This window comes from Myotis daubentonii, chromosome 3 (assembly GCF_963259705.1).
Source record: "Myotis daubentonii chromosome 3, mMyoDau2.1, whole genome shotgun sequence".
Taxonomy (NCBI): Eukaryota; Metazoa; Chordata; class Mammalia; order Chiroptera; family Vespertilionidae; genus Myotis; species Myotis daubentonii.
In genome coordinates, this window is record NC_081842.1 from 206,464,250 (window position 1) to 206,481,152 (window position 16,903).

At 57.2% G+C, this 16,903-nt stretch overlaps 1 protein-coding gene across 1 annotated transcript in view; it reads right to left on the reverse strand.

The window, feature by feature from the left end:
• Positions 1–10,049: 10,049 nt before the first annotated feature.
• Positions 10,050–16,903, reverse strand: part of ZBTB40 (zinc finger and BTB domain containing 40) — a 69,750-nt gene continuing 62,896 nt past the window's right edge. Inside the window, exons 15-19 of the mRNA XM_059690898.1 lie at positions 16,003–16,217; positions 14,771–14,933; positions 13,782–13,868; positions 12,466–12,692; positions 10,050–10,853 (exon numbers count right to left, since the gene is read on the reverse strand). Of these exons, the coding sequence (XP_059546881.1) occupies positions 10,659–10,853; positions 12,466–12,692; positions 13,782–13,868; positions 14,771–14,933; positions 16,003–16,217 (887 nt within the window). The 3' untranslated portion in view covers positions 10,050–10,658. The remainder of the gene's footprint in view (positions 10,854–12,465; positions 12,693–13,781; positions 13,869–14,770; positions 14,934–16,002; positions 16,218–16,903) is intronic.

Genomic DNA, 16,903 nt, shown 5'->3' on the forward strand with positions numbered 1-16,903 from the left:
ATCATTTATTGACTTTTATTTTAGAGAGAGAGAGAGGCAGGGAGAGGGAGAGAGAGAGAAAAAAGCATCGATTGGCTGCCTCCTGCACGTCCCCCAAGGGGAATCGAGCCTGAAACCTGGGCAGTGTCCTGACCGGGAATGGAACCCACAACCTTTCAGTGCACAGGATGACGCCCAACCAACTGAGCCACACTGGCCAGGACTCGAATTACAGTCCTAATTAGAACACCTGAGTTGGAGGAGCCATGACACATCCAGGACCCTGAACCTCCCTTGCATGGGCGTGGGGGTGGGGAGGGGAGGCCCAGAGGGGACTTGTTGCAGGTCACAGTCAGGAAGCCGTGTCCGGGAGGCTTGCACTCAGGCCTCAGGGACACATTTGGAAGAAAACGGATGAGCAGGCATCACTCTGAGAGTTCTAACAACTGCCAGGGGTAGGGGTGTGAAGAGGCTCCCGCCAGGGCTGCTGGAGGACCGACCTCTGCCTGAAGCCTCAGCAGCGAGGGGGCCGGAGACTCTGATGGCGCGGCCACGAAGGAGTGTGCTCACTGAGAAGGAAAAAGGCGAAACTCAACTGTGGACGGTAATGAAGGCCGAGTCCTCACACGCTAATGAAGGGCAGAGCGGGATTCTGAGAACATGACCTGCTTGCGCCCGAGGCCCTGGGACCCAGCTGAGGGCTGATCCTGAGCTAGGTAACCTCTCTGGGCCGCACTGCCTCATAGGAAGGACGCCGGGAGGGTGGGTGGGCGACAGATGCGAGTGCTCAGTCACTGCCGGGCCATGGGAGACACTCGTGTGCTCTGCAAACATTTTCTGCTAGAACCTGGGAATCCACCCACAAACCAGTCAGGCCAGGCCCGCCCCCACAGTGCTGATGGTGCAGGTGAGGAGACGGGCCAACAAGTAAGTGATTTAGATCCTGATGAATGCGATGAAGAAGTTAAAGGAGAGCGAAGGATGTAACACCTTCCCATCTGCCCACCGAGTGCCCTCCCAGCCCAGCTTCCACCTCCCCATCTGCCCACCCAGTGTCCTCCCGGCCCAGCCTCCACCTCCCTGTGTGCCCACCCAGTGCTCTCCCGGCCCAGCCCTCCACCTCCCTGTGTGCCCACCCAGTGCCCTCCCGGCCCAGCCCTCCACCTCCCTGTGTGCCCACCCAGTGCCCTCCCGGCCCAGCCCTCCACCTCCCTGTGTGCCCACCCAGTGCCCTCCCGGCCCAGCCCTCCACCTCCCTGTCTGCCCACCCAGTGCCCTCCCGGCCCAGCCCTCCACCTCCCCGTGTGCCCACCCAGTGCCCTCCTGGCCCAGCCCTCCGCTCCCCATCTCACTCCTGAGGCTCTGGCATCGGACTCCAGGTTTCAGTCCCAGTTCGTCTGCCAGCAGCTGAGATGAGGGCATGTGTGGAGGAGGGGGAGGGCGGCCCAGGCCAAGGCCTGGAGGCAGGTAAGTTTGGCCCCTGAGTAGGTGCGCTTGGCTGGTTACTCAGCAAGTTCCTCTACTTCCCCAAGACCCACCCCTCCACTTGGATAACGGGGAATAACTCCGGAGGCCGCCCTGGCCTCCCTGTGAGAGCCGGCCGGCAGGCAGTGCCCCACCGGCACCAACCCTGGGCTGCCCGGCTGACGAGGCCGACACAGACAGCTACAATGTCACCTAAATCCCCGGTGGGCGGTCAGCAGAAGCACAGGCGCACCTCCTGAAAAGGCGGCATCTGAGTTGGAGCTCACAGTGTCTTGGAGCACGAGCAGGACTTGTCCAGGGAAACGGGAGGACGGGCTTCGGGAACAGCACCCTCAGAGGCTCCTTCCTGGCCGGAGGTGGGGCCAGGCAGAGTGTGGGGGCTCCCAGCAGTTTGACAACCTGGAGAGTGAAGCTGAGGCCAGGGCTGTGAGTGATGAGCTGAGGGACGGGAGAGGTCAGATCTTAGAGGGCCCTGCCTGGCTGATGAAGCTGCCAGGACGTCGTGGCGGGCACTGGGGCTGCAGCCGGGGCATGAGTGTGAGATCCGCGTCCTGAGCAGATCCCTCTGACAGTTGAAAGCCTGTGAAGACAGCCCCAGAGCCTCCTGGGTCCCCCCTTTTCTGTCTTGGGGTCTCGAGCGGCCCCCGAGCCCACCCCCTCAGCACATGCTCTGCTTGTAAAAGGCACCCACAGGAGTGAGAGACACTTTGGCTGGGCCGTGGAGGCGGGGGAAGCTGGAGGGGACGGCTGCAGGGGGCACGTGTGGAGGAGGGGGAGGGCGGCCGGGCAAGGCCTGGAAGTGGTCAGTTTGGCCCCTGAGTAGGTGCGCTCGGCTGGCCTCACAGGATCTCACACTGGGAACGTTTTAGCCTTGTCACCTCCCCCTCCCCGCTGGCAGCCGGGGTCCGAGCCCCAGGAAGGCTTGTGGAAAAGCTTCTGATCAGAACGGAGGGGGCCACCTGAGGTATCCAGGGGACCCTCTCCTCAGGCCTCCTGAGTGGCAGGTTGAGGAGCCCCACAAACCTGGGGTTCTGGTCTTGGTCTCTCAGCCAGGCAGGCCTGACCTGGAGGACACAGGCCTTGACTCTCCCTCTTAGTTCTGGGGCGCCAGCCTCAACAGGTCAGAGGTGGGACCCTTGAGCAGACTCTCTCCTCCTAGTGCCCTGGCCCCCAGAGTCCAGACTCCACAGCTGGCCTTCCTGGGGTCAGGCCCGGGAAGCTAACAATAGCCTCCTGAGCCCTCTTCCGGTCCGGAACTCACGGCTCCCCTTCTGACATCCAGGAGCAGGCAAGTGCTGTCACCCTGCATCTCAGCCAACAGCGAGGGAGACGGGCTCCGGCAGCCCCCGGTGGACGATAGACGTGGGCTCTTCAGCTGCCTCAGCCCTCCTGGCCCACCCTGTGCCTTCTCCTTGGAGCGTGGGCTCTGACTGGGGCCTGCCGCTGACTCCTCGCGTGACTGACCGAGTGATGGTGCCTCCTGGAGCCTCGGTTTTTCGTTTGCAAAATAACTCACGCTCCTCTCCTCAGAACACTGCTGCCAGAGTCAAGCAAGTCAGCGATGGGAAGTGCTCTGAATGACGGGGACCACGGCGGTGGGACAGCACGGAGAGGCGGGACAGCCGCATCTGCTGGCGGAGAGCTGGGTGCAACCCCACTGCTCACCAGCTGAGGACCCATGTCCACAGAGGGGGCGTCTGAAGGCCTTCACTCTGAAAGGGGCAACAGTGAAGACACTGCCCTAAACGTCATGTGACTGTGAGGATCAATAGTGCAGGTGACGGTGACCTGAAAGTGGCAGAGTGCTACTCAAGAGTAAGACACAGCGGGACTGCCGTTACCGCACAAAACGAGGGAGGCCAACCTGGGCCCCGCGCTGTCCTCCCTCTCCTCTCTGTGCTCCCCTGCCCGAGAGCCCTGCTCCACCAGGGCGGCCTCTCGGCCCCAACAGACCAGGTCAGGACAGAAACCAGGGCACCACGTGGATAGAACCTAGAGTCACACATGTAGCAAGACAGAGCAGGGATCGGAACTCAGATCTGAGTGGTTCTGAACCGCTGCACTAATGTATGTTGTCTCCGACCCGATACTTTCCCATAAAACGGTTGCTGTTCTAGAAAACCTTTTTCCTTTAGGAGCCCAGGGACAGGGGAGAGATGGAGAAGTCAGATTGACCAAGATGCTTCCCAGAGCTGCCTGGCTCGGGGAACCCCCTCGCACACCTGTGCCAGGCGCTGTGTGAGGCTCAGCTGCCCCACACGTCCTTCTCCACTCGAAGGAAGGAAGGGCCCCGACTGAGCCGGCAAGTGTTGACTGAGGACCGTGAAACTGAGGGGCGGGCCTAAGCCACGGACAATCCAGTCCCGGAGCAAAGCACAGGGCACGCTTGGTGCTGCTGGACACGTTTCCAGCGGATAAAAGGAGAGCTCAGGCTGGGCTGCTGTCTCAGGCAGGATGGGTAGAACGAGAGAGCAGGCCAGGAGACTTGGAGGTCCTATGACAACACCCAGGTTTGACAGGCCAGGACTGGGAGGATGCGCAGGATTAAGAAATGCTTGGACACAGCGTGGTGTTTAGCAGCAAGCTGTGGAGCCAGTGGCCTGGGTTCCCACCCAGCTGTGCTGCTCACTGGTTATGTAGTTCAGTGGCTTCCCAGGTGCTGGCTCCCTGGCCTGGAGCAGGGGACAGAGAGTAACAGCGCCGCATCATGGTGCTGGTGAGATGAGAATTACACGCGCTCTCTGTCCGTGTCCTGACAGGGAATCAAACCATGACCTCCTGGTTCATAGGTCGCCACTAAACCACTGAGCCATGCAGGCTGGGCGAGGATATTTCTAAAAAATATTAATCCCCCCCCCCCAACACACACACACATACCTCATGAAAAAGAGAGAGAGAAAAAGAGAAACCCAGCATTTATAGGCACTGTAGGTCTCTGGGCGGCATGGGTGTTTCTGGTTCTTGCTTCTCATATGTAATCATGGCCTGGCCACGGGTCAGCCGTCCCCCAGGAACAGGACCCACGCATGGGACTGGGCACTGGTAGGCGCTCAGGCCTCCAGAACTTCAGGTCTACGACACCAATGTGCCAGGCTACCTACATGCGTGTGTGTATGAACAGAAGGAATAAGGCGCAGTTCTTGCCCTTGAAGGAGTCACAGTTTAGCGAGGGAGGGTCTGTGCTCCCAAACCCGCAGGGGCCGGCCTGCGTCTCCCCCAGGCTCACAGGCACAGCCCCCCCTTCCTCATTTCCCTTTGGTCCCGGGCTCACAGGCAGCTCTGGCCCTGGCCTCTGGACAAGCTGGCGCCGGGCTGGACCCTGCGTGGAGCACAGGGGTCTCCATCTTAAACGGAATGAAAAGCTGTTCGGTCCTGTGCCGGCCCCATGAGCCCCTTTCCCACATCCGGCCCATTCTTATCAGACCCTCCTGATGGCTGGTCTATGAAATCTCCCCTGGAGGCGACAGTGGGTCCCTGGACTGACCTTGTCCTGTGTGTTTGATCAGCTGTTTGTGGCTCGAGCAAGGGAACCAGAGCGGGAAGAGCCAGCAGGAGTGGTGTTTGGTCAAAGCAGCCGGGAGCCGGGCCGCTAGCTGCTCCTAGCCTTCCACTAATCTCCCTAGAAGGACAGAGAGGAGGGTGTGTGGACAGACCAGCCCACGGGTGACTTGGGGGAGAGGAGGGTGGGTAGACAGACCAGCCCACGGGTGACTTGGGGGAGAGGAGGGTGGGTGGACAGACCAGCCCACGGTGACTTGGGGGAGAGGAGGGTGTGTGGACAGACCAGCCCACGGTGACTTGGGGGAGAGGAGGGTGGGTGGACAGACCAGCCCACGGGTGACTTGGGGGAGAGTATGGCTGGCGGGGGGGATGGAGAAGCTGGGCTCTCCCCGAGTGGCCACAAAGGTAAGCGAGGGAAGCACTGTGTGGTCCCGCAGAGCAGCAGCATCTACTAAGCACCAAGCGCACTGCCTGGGCCAAGTATTTGGGGACAGTGTCTTCGTGGACAGGGGACCTGTGGCCTGGCTCACTGGGCGACAGGGCAGAAGACAGGAGCACAGGAAGGAAGGAGCTTGCTGATGCCTCGGTCCTTGGTCATTTCCTAACCAAGGTGATAGCTCTTGGCCTCAGACAAGTTACTTTGCACACCACACGCATCCCGAATGCAAGCTCACGGCGGTACGGGAAACAGTGAATGGGACGCTCCGGCGGCAAGGCCAGAGGCCATCCGCACTCAGTGCTCCGTTTCCCGTGCCCTGGCTGGGTGTGTCCCCGCCTGACACTGCGTCACGCACACATGGCCCCTCAACGGTGGTGCCCGGGGCTGGGTCCCTGCGCCAACCCCTTGCGCCCATTAGTTCTGGCCTGGGACACAGAGCTGTTTGCTTTCCTGGGTCTTGAATGCCCCTGTGGCTCGGCAAGGCCCTCAGCCTCTGGGCGTGAGGCTTCCTCCTCCCCGCCGGCCTCCCAGGCCATTGGAAAGTACCTGGAGGTGGACAGGCATCCTGTACGGGGCACCTACGCTCCAGTGGGCATTTCACAAATGCCAACCTTCCTCCTCACCATCACGGTGAGGAGCGACTCGCCCAAGGTCATCGCCTAGTCAGAGGTGGGCTGGGGAGCTCGGAGTCCAGGCCTGAGGTGACCGGATCACCCGGGACCCGCCAGCCCATTTCCCACCTCTGCTCAGTCCTCCTGGCTTCCCCTCTGCGGTCACCTTCACGCTGGAGCCAGCTGCACGCTGCAATTCCCCGCTCCTCGGCCGCTCTCAGGATTACAGTCTAGAAACCACAGCGCCAGCCCCTCTCCCAGCACTGCTTAGGGGGAGGGCATTCCTTCTCAAGGCACCGTGGGCTCTGGGCACGTGCATTGGGGCAGGCTACTCCAGGAGCCCCCCACCCCCACCCCCCCGTGTGGGGTGGGCAATGCTGGCCTGAGCTGGGGCTGCAGGCTAGACCCCGCCCCTGGCCTCACACCTGGATCTAACTGCAGAGACCACCACGGCCTCTCCGCATCTGCCTCTCGTTTCCTTGTTGGCTGCCAGCAACGTGACATTTCCAGCTTTCACCACAAAAGGTTTCTGCTTATTTTACAGTTATCTGCTCAGCCCTTTATGCTTCAGGGGCAGTTGAGATTCCAGAGATAAATGAGAAGTGGTGGGTGTTACAAGGATCCCTCAGGATGCGCAGAGATTGGAAGAGACACATAAGCGTGAAGGAACCAACACTCTCCTCAGTGCTAGAAACTGCAGGGAATGGCTGGCCTGTGGGAAGGACTTGATTAATAACAACTACCATTTTCAACACTAAATTCATTAAGTCCAGGCTTTTAACCCACGCGACGAGTCTGTGGGGTAGATATAATTCCCCCATTTACAGATGAAGCCAGAGGAGGGAGCTCGGAAGGGGCCTCGCCAGTCACACGGTCAGCGCGTGGCACAGCGGGGTGAGCCAGGTCTGGCCCTGCACCACACTGGCTCCTGGGAAAGAGCGTTTGGGAAAGGAGACTCCACAGGGCAGGCGAGCGCGCCCCCACCCACCTCCGCTAGCGAGCCCCTAGGAGGCCAGGCCCATCCAGCCTGTTCGACAGCTGCCCAGAGCCCCAGAAATCATCTATATCATCACGTTTTTCAAGGTACATATTTTATTTTTATAGACTAGTGCAAGGCGAGCACAAACGTTTGTAATCCTATTGATACAGCATCGCGTGCTGCTTAGTTGTCCTGATCATGGGTGGGGCTGGCGTGGTGAGGGAGACGACAAACATTTCTGTGATTTGGAAGACCCTAAATTACATCAGCCCGGGGGATACAGTTCTCCTCAACACATCATCACCAAGGTAGTTTCTGTGCTGAGTCGATGGTGTAGAAGTTTCTGAGTTCTGACTGTGCTTCTGAGCCTTTGGCCCAAGTCCTACCAGTCCCAAGGTTTTCCATGGCAACCAAAACAGTTACCAACTTGCCTTCACACTCCCTTCAACCCCAAGTCCTCCTTTTTCTCCTACTGCCCACGGTCCCTGGGATGCACTGGGCCACACAGAGCAGGCCTGGCTGCTGAATTCTTTGGGGAGGACTGATGAAGACATGCCAGCATTTTCTCCATCACTGTCCAGCTTTCTAGTTCCAGTGTACTAGAAACATTGCTTGTAAGAACCACTCAATGTAAGGTGAGCAGTTTCCTCCATCCTTGGTCACATCAGATTTAAAGGCACATCCCTCACACCTCCTTAGTCTGCCACCAGCCTGTGGTGCCACATTGCCTGGGTGAGAGAGGAACTCTTAGGGCCGCCTCATCTCGACCTGGGAGAGTTCCTCACTAGCCCAGGCGCAGAGAACGGGGCTGGTCTCCCATTCATCCTCAGCCCCTCGCGGGCCCTCCCTGGGGCGAGGCTGATGTGTTCCACTGTCAGCAGGAGGAGAGTCTGAAGCAACCCCAGGGAGGGCTGCAATCTCCAGGGAACCCAGGACTCACACTGCAGACCATGAAGACATGGCCTCAGTTTTCCAAACACACTTCTGAGACAGGAGATGGGCTTTATAAAATAGATGAGGAAACACCTTCTTTGCCCTTGTGCTGCCCCTCTGGCCTCAGGCTCTGCTCAGGGGCGGGGACATCTCCCTACGGCCATCCTGCTCCTGAACCATCTACACGCTTCTCACTTACCTGGATGGTAAGTCCTGTCCCTAAGTGGCTCCCATCACTCCCACCGAATTAGACTCCCGCTCGCAGTCTGCCTGCCTGTCCTCACCAGCTGTCTCAGGAGCTCCGGGAGCCACGGACTCCTCCAGACCACCGCAAATGCCCCGCGTTCAGCCCGAGGCCATAGGCAGCACCCACAGCAACGAGGCAGAGAAGACCACTGCTATGAAGCAAGTCGGTGAGCTGGACGAGACCATGATAACAGTGTCCTCTGTGGCAGTAACTCAGAAGGTCTCTCTGGCAGAAGTGGGGGAAAGAATAAAATGGCCAGCTAGAGCTAGAAAAGTTTTTCTACAATAAAATCACACCTGGCATCTCTAGAGAGGGAGAGTGTAAGGTCACTGCCAATGCCGCATCTTGTAAAGGTCCCCTCGGAGCAGAGACTAAACCTGGGATGGCCCTTCCTCATCCCCGACGAGAATGAGCACAAGGCCGTGCCCGACGCGGGTGCCCCGATGAGTCTGACAGCAGCAGTCAGTCTGGCGTCCGTGTAGCTCCCAGCACGGCGGCCTGGGCTGGTGACGGGAGAAAACACATGTCCTGCCACAGCCCGGCTCCATCAGAAATTAAGAAAGGGGTTCTCAGCACCGGAAAGGATCCGAACGTGAGTTTAAAACATGCACCTTTTTTATGCGGAAGACTGTTTAAAAGGAGAAACCACTCTCTCCTGCAGGCCCCCGGCAATTCCTTTTCATTTGTGTTTTGGCTGATGTCCTGAGGACACGCAGCTCCCAGTCGCAGCCTGCGGCTCTGAGGAGCTGTGTCCTCATCGCTGGGCTGGGCCTCAGGCGCTGTAAGCACAGACCACTCCACTCTTTCAGTGGGTTTATCTGGTGTCAGCGGGAGTCAGTGCCATTTCGCCACTTGCAGATGGAGAGCGCTCCCGGGCTGACAGCTCGCAGGTGAAAACCTTAAGGAGACAGACGGGCTTGGCAGAAGCTGTGAAGGTTTCACGTGGAGGCGAAGTCTCAAAGGTTTGAGCACCATCTTCTGGCCAGTTTTTGGCTTCTGAGGCCGACTTGCCTTTGAAAACATCATTGACTTCAGAATGAAGACCCCTGAGCTGACCAGCTGCAGCGATTTGCGTATCACAATGAGGACACCCTGGAGGCAGGAGTACGGGTGGAGGGCCCAGACAGGCGCTCGCTGCCTGCACAGGCCCTGGGCCACGAACATACTGGTCAGTGTTAAGGGCCCACCTCTGCCTTTCCAGCAGTGTGTGGTGGCAATAAAAGCCTGTCCCGTGACCAACGTGGACCCTTTATCCCTGCTTGCCCCTGGCGATGTGAAATGTGCTTGGAAAGGGGCGGGCTAGTCTTCTGCCACCTCGAGCTTGAAGGCCAGTGATCACATTGGGCACTGCCCTCTGCAGGGGGGCAAGCCCCGAGGTGGCAGGGAGCCTGCCTGTGTGTAAACACTGCACTAGCAGACCAACCTCCTGGCATGGAGGAAAGGAAGATAAATGCTAGTCATTCTCTCCAAATGGCGGGGACCTATATCCATCTAATTGCACTTCATAATGGACTCCACAACCCATTAATTATCAGATTACATGTTAGGAACGGAAATAAAAAGCCTGGTGCGATTCAGACTCCAAAGGATCCTTGACCTGCAGAAGCAGTGGCAGCCTGGAAGAGGCAGACAGCAGGCCAACACCCAGCGTGGAGGACAGTGGCAGGAGGGAGCGCCGGGCGGTCACGGGCACTGCTCCACCTGGCGTGGGTTGTGAGCTCTATTACATGCTCCGGAGGGAGGGGCACGGCTCCAGGTCGGGCAGAAGGCAGGCGTTGACAGGGAAGGGGATTGGGCCACGGGGAAGGCCGAGGCTCAGCCTTCAGTACAGAGCACCGCGAAGCTCCCGGAGGGGCAGGGACGGCTTTGCAGTCGATGGCCTCACTGAACACGTCCAGCAGGAACTCTCCCAAGGCTTCACTTGCGGAAGGGCTGACGGCGCTGCCCGGGTGGGAGTCCCAGGTAGAGGAGGCCTTGATGTTCACAGGCTGCTCCTGTCCATGACCAGCAGCTGGGGGGGTGAGAGATGGGAGGAAGGAGCCAAGTGTGCTCAAGACTGGGGGCCCCTGGATGGTCCGTGGGTGCTTTTCTCTCATTCTTACGTGGGCAGAAGGCACTGACAGCACCTGCAGCCCCACACCTGCCATTCTGTGCAGAAGGCTGCGGGCTCCTGGCACCTCTCTGCTTACCTGGTCACCAGCTCCTGCCCATGGCTTTCCAACTCTATTTCAGAAGCTATGCTCTGCTGAGGGATGGACAGTGTCCCGGAGGCCACGGCCAGCCTGTGGGAGGGCGGTGGGTTGGCACTGTTGGTGCTGTGAGAACAATGACACGTCTTCCATCTATTTTCCAAGTGAGGCCATTTTGGTTGGTGCTGGGCTAAGATGCTCATCATGCAGGACAGCCAGGGACGGAGAGCAAAGGGCCCGCCACAGAGCTTTCTCTTTGCTGCAAGCGCAGGCCCCTTCACCGATGGGCAGCCACTCATTTGGCCTCACCACAGATCAGGGTCACGGTCCCGTCCAGCAGATCCTCCACGGTCACCGCCACGAGCTCAGAGCTGGTCTGAGACGTCTGCGAGTCCGGCAACGTCACAAACACCTGCGATCCAGCAAGCTGGGTCTCCTCCAAAGTGATCACCTGCTCTGCTGAGGCGGCTGGCTCCGGGGTTTGGATCACCTGAAAGGAAAAGACCATGAGGCTCTGGGCAGGGTCCACCGTTAGCTCCCCCGAATTTATATGGTTTCCATCTCAGCTGTAATGATCATATTTATGTTTTCACCTGAGGAGAGCAATTACACGTGCCTAATGGGAAGAGGCAAATCTTACACACCAGTGATGCAAAAGAGAGGCAGGCAAACAATTTAAATAACCGTGTGTTAAATTGCTATAATTTAGCTCAGTATGCCATCTCAGGGCCCGGACTCTGATTACACACCAGCTCGGCTTCTCACACTGGGCCTTCCCGTCTTGACGATTACATTGCAGAGTAAGAGTCATTCGAAAGGAATGTGACGAAGGTGTCAGCTTCATGCTAGAACCACGGACACTGGAATGATTTGCCGACAGTGGTGTTTCTGGACCTGATCAGGCTAAGAGCCTCCCGTGGCTCCATGGCTACAGAGTGAGTGGATGAAGTGTGGCTTCTGTCAACTCACTCATTTGGCTCACCAGGATGGCAGGCAGGCACCTTCCCACCCGCCACAAGCCACATACCCCTTCCACGTCGGCATCTGTTAAAGATGGCCTTCCTGTCGCAGGGAGAACTAGTCTGTGCTAAGTACACCCAGTTCCTGCTGGGACCTCATGCCCCTGCTATTTTAAGCCAGAGTGCCTCCGGGGCATGGGTACCATGGCTCTTGAGAACAAGCTTAGAGTGGGGAGCTGGGCACGAGATAAAAGTGGGCAGCTGTGGGGCAGCCCAGCTCAGCCACGTCTCTGTGCTGCTGGGAGTGGAGGGACCAACTGTGATGTGCAACCAAAAATCAGCCGGAGAGTAGTTTTCAAGCCGTGTGTTCTTTCTCTTTCTCTCGGCAATGGGCTCTCCCAGAGGCCAGCGTACCAAGAATCCGAACAGGTGAGGACGCTAAGAGCAGAGCCCTCTGGAATGAGGCACGAGAGTCACCCAGAGGCCCGCCCCTTGCCTTGCCCTCGCACCCTGGAGGCTGTAGAACACGGCTCACAGATGGTGCCCCGGAGGCTGGGCGGCTGTACCATCAGCCTGCAGCTCCTCTCCAGTCCCCCCACAAATTCCTGCCAGTGCTCAGAGGGGAGCTGCTTTTCCTTTCTGCCCCCCTCTTGAAGAAGACGAGAAGAACAATGAAAGGGGGCGGGAGCAAGCTTGGCCTCAACACATATTAGGAGGTGCTTCCCACCCGGTAAAGGCGAAAGGCCCATGTGCCCACGTGTGTCTGCGCCAGCCAGAGGAGCTCTCGGGGTGAAGGAGCTCCCAACAAAGAGCTCCCCACCTCTCGAGGCTCCCGCGGCTCTCACCACATCCCACGGTGCCTCCCAGGAGGCGGGAAGTGCGTGAATCGGGAGAGCCGCCTAGGTGGTTCCGCTTTTGGAAATTCTTGTTCTCGGCTCCTGCTACTTAGGGGCATCTCGCATGTGGCCACCAGGACACTAGAACTTTCTGTTCTGTTTGGCAAGAAGTCCAGAGAGATTCTGACAGAACCTGTATCGCTTACAGGACCTCTGAGAGCCCCAGAGAGAGAGGCTGGTGTTGGGAGGGAGAGAACCCTAGAGAAGCCTTAGGAACACCATGCTAGCACCCCTGTGTCTGAGTCACCTGCACCACCTGCGAGGCTGCTGCCTGGGTCTCAGTGCCCGTCACCTTTGGGTGCTCCGATTCCAGGTGACCCTCCAGCTGGGCCTGGGAGGTGAAGAGCTCCCCACAGAGCTCACAGGGGAAGGTGCTCTCCGACTGCTTGAAGTGCTCCGTGGTGACGTGGTGCTGCAGTGCTCCGGGGAAGCGGAAGGTGGCTGCACAGTACAAGCACCTGAATGGCTGCGAGCCTGGAGGCAGGAGACAAGGATGAGCTGTGGGTGAAACGGCTGAGAGACAAGGGCAGGGAGAGGAAGGTGCAGTGAGGAACACGCTCAAAGGCAGACCCGGGTTCTGTGGGCCTGAAGCCTCTGTGAACCACAGCTTCAGTAGCCTGGGTTCAGGCTAAACCGCCCCTGTGGATGCCCGCTGTTCACTCAGCGGCAGGGAAGGTGCTGCCGACATTGTATGTCATCAATTCTAGGAAGCATGTATTAACATCCCTGAAATGGATTCGATGGCATTTAACGGCACTACGGGTGCGGTGGCAGTCGGGCGTCACTGTCAACGACTGCACGAAGAACATCGAAACCGGATGAAGTCCAGCACCAGGACCTGCACAGTGTGTGCCCAGGGCCTGGAAGAAAATTCCCAAGACAGGAGCAGTGCATGTCTTTCACTGACTGGAACCCAAAGGCTTAGGAGAGAGGAGGCGAGGGGTGAGTTCTCAGACATCCCCTAAGCGGGAATGAAAAATAAACCAGTTTCCCATGGTGCTCCACCCAGCACTCCCGACGGCAGTTTACCACCATGTGGAATAACACGCACGTCAATAATCTGAGTTGAAAGCTACTCCGAGAAGCTGGAATCTGACCTTAATTTACTTCTTCTGTTTCCTTTTTATATATACATAAGAATGCATAAAAACCTATGTCAAATTAAGTCCAAAACAGCACTTAGAATAATCTGTAAGTTCTAAGTGACAAGGAAGCAGAGTTTAATTAGCAGCTGCTTTTCTTTCTTAATGGTTCATTCTTTTTAAAGGGTGCATCTTAAACTGGCATTTTAGATTTAATGAGACATAGCAGTAATAAGGACAATCACAGGTCATGGTTACAGGATGCTGACTGGTGCCAGGCCCCTATGTGTATTTTGTCTACTGGCATATCCAATCCTTACAGTTGCCTGATGAGGTAGGAATACACCTGTCCCCGTTTTATGGATGAGGAAACTGAGGCACAGGTAGCGAGGCTACTTGGCCTGGGTTGCACAGCTGTGAACAGTGGAGAGGAGTGTCTCTGCTGGGCAGGGCAGCTCAACCGCATCCCCAGGGCACTGACCTGAGTGCTGGCACTTGATGTGAACTTGAAGCAAAGCTGGCGTGGGGAAGATCTCCTTACACTGCTCACATTCATGGAACTTCATATCTGCAAAGCACACAGGGAAGAACAAAAGGATGGCTCCCTATGGCTGGACAGTGACAGGGCTGGGGCGGGGGTGACGCCTAACACCGAGCAGGCACCTACCAAGTGCCAAGAACCTTCCACCTATGACATATCGTGCACTCTAGTGGTGAAGACGCCAGGTCTGGGTCCAGATGGCCTAGAGCAGGGGTAGGCAAACTTTTTGACTCGAGGGCCACAGTGGGTTCTTAAACTGGACTCAGAAGAAGGAGCTGCGGCCGTGTTTCCCGACGTTGCCATGTTAACACTGCTGCTGGTGAAGGAGCGGAGGGGAGAGCAAGAGAACCCTCCGCTCTTTCGGCTCTGCGGGCCGGATAGAACAGCCGAACTGGCCGGATCCAGCCCGCGGGCCATAGTTTGCCCACGGCTGGCCTAGACGCAGGTGGTTGTGAGGATTAAAGGACAAAATACACATGGAGTGCTTAGCATAGTGCCTTGCACATAGGAAATGCTTCAGAACTGCTGGCTGTTGTGATTATCCCCAAATTCACCTGCAAGGTGGGTATTAATACGGGCATCCTAAAGAGAAGGAAGCAGGCTCAGAAAGGAGAAGTCGCCTGCAAGGGCATGCAAGCTGATGAGTGCTGGTCAGGATTTCCCCCCAGGCCTGTCTGCACCAGAGCCGCCCTTGCTGTGTGCTGTGGCTGAATGTAAGCTGGTAGCAGCTTACACTGCCCTCCATCTCTGGGTTGGAGAACTACTGCCACTCAGGCTGCTGTTATGGGCACCAGGGAGGCACCCTTCAGGGGTGCTGGGAGAACGAAGGTGATTACCTTCGCACCCTACTCTAGCCCTAAGGTGGGGTTCGGGGTAAACCCAGGATCCACATCCCTAAGCCTCTCTGCTCCCCGCCTGGCACCGCTCACCTGCGTGCTCTGTTTTGATGTGCTTCTTGTGTTCAATGGTGTTGGAAAAGGTTTTGTCACACGAGCTGCACTGGAGTGATGAGAACTTAGAAGATCGGTGGTTCTGAGCAGCAAACACATCAGGGTGGTGGGTCCGATTGTGGTACCACAGACCAGACAATTGCTGCAAGGAATTTGGCAAGTGTTCAGTTTCAGGATGTTCCAGCAAGCCGAGAGCTCCTAAAGCCCTCCTGCGAGAGGGAAACGGCTCTCAGGTCAGCGTGGGTCTGGACTTCCACTCGTCCCTGCCATCGAGTGCTGGCCTGGCAGAGGCTAGTGTTGTGGGAAGAGGCACCACCACGGGGCAGGCTCAGCAGGACACTCACTCCTCACCACAAGCCCATGCGGGAGGAGTTAGAATCTTTTCTGTGAGGCGGAGGCTAAGGCACAGAGGGGTCACACGATGACTTGCCCAGGGTCACACGATTAGTAAGTATCAGGAGCAAGATTCGAATCCTGGCGTCTGTTCTTCCCCTTGAGCCGTGTCTCACCGCTCCCGGTGCCCAGGTGCAGGGGACCCCTCCTTCCTGGGTTCGGAGCCGCACCGGGACTCTCCCCACAATCCCACGGTTTCCTAGGGACCAAGCCCAGGCCTTCCTCAGCTCTGCACTGTAATGTCCCAGCACAAGGCTTGGTACAAAGTCAACTTCCCAATCTCTGTGGAACTGCAATGAGTGGCTGGGCTTCTCTCCATAACTTACATCTTACACATGCCAGCAAGGACCCTTCTCTTCCCTGTGCTCTTAGGTTTCCATACGTGTGGTTTCTTTTCGGTTCTCTATGGAGTTTCCCTTTAATTACATACCAAATTCTAAGGTAAAAAGCAGAGCCCTTCCCTGGGAGTTAAAAATAATTGTCCTAAACAAAATACTTCTAGGCAGCGTTACAGGCCCGACTGCCATTCTCATGTCCTTCCACACTCGGGTCAACAGAGTCTAAGGAATGTGAGAGCCCTGGAGAAAGCAGCACCCAGGTTAGAGGGTGAGAACTCGGCTCCATTTAGAGCCTCCCCCTCCCCCCACCTCCCGTATTACTCCCACCAGATCACCTTAGAGAATCTGCATTAGTACAAGCTGCATCTTCATGAGAAGCAGCCAAGTCGACCCACCTGGAGACACGATGTGCTCCACAAACCAGACCAAGGGGAGAGAAGCCGAGGGACAGGGGCAAGCGCCTAGGGAACCTGCGGTCACCTGGTAGGCTTTGTTGCAGATCCCGCAGCTGAAGGGCTTCCCTCCAACGTGCGTCACCATGTGGCGCTCCAGCATGGAGGGGGCGCTGAAGATCTTCCCACACGTAGGGCAGGCGTGGTACTCCTTGGAGTGCACCTCGTGGATGTGCTTGCGGTGATCCTGCAGAGTGGAGAAGCTCATCCTGCACTTCTTGCAGTCATACGGATCTTCTATGTCTGGTTCCATGAGGGACATCCATGAGAGAAAGGGGTGGGAAAAAACACAGGCAGTGGTCAGTGAGGTGTGGGTGGCCGTGCGTGCACAGCTCCAGGTACAAGACTTTGTTGAGAGGTCATGCAAGGTCACAGGCTCCCAGGACCAGAAGTCAGTACAGTGATCACCTGACTATCCTAGCTTCATCCCGGGAGGTGGGATTCCTCCGCAGCTTCTGGATTAACCATCTCTGCAATCAAAGAGTTCCCGCAAGTCCTCACTTCACATCTTACAAGTTAAAGTCTGTTTTACTGCTTTCCAGGGTGTACTGCTCTCCCTGGCTTATAGAGGGCATTTCTGTTTTCTACTTCTCCCTAGAGATTTCCGACATACTCCCCAGAGCATCACTATTTCCTTTGCTGTTAGTCGTATGAATGACAGGAGGAATGCTCCCTTGCTCCCCATTTTAGACTTGATAATAAAAACGCTTTCATAGGTAATGTTTAATGACACAGTGTGACAGGCACGTTCTCAGTGCCTTGTATATGTTAACCCACTTAATCCTTCCAATAACCCTGTGAGTAGGTTCTAGTCTCAGTCCTATTCTACAAAGGAGGGAAGTCACGGCTTAGAGAGTGCGGGCGGCACAAGCAGGAAATGGCTGACGTAGGTAATGACCCAGAGTGGGGCCCAGCTCTGGCAGAGTGAA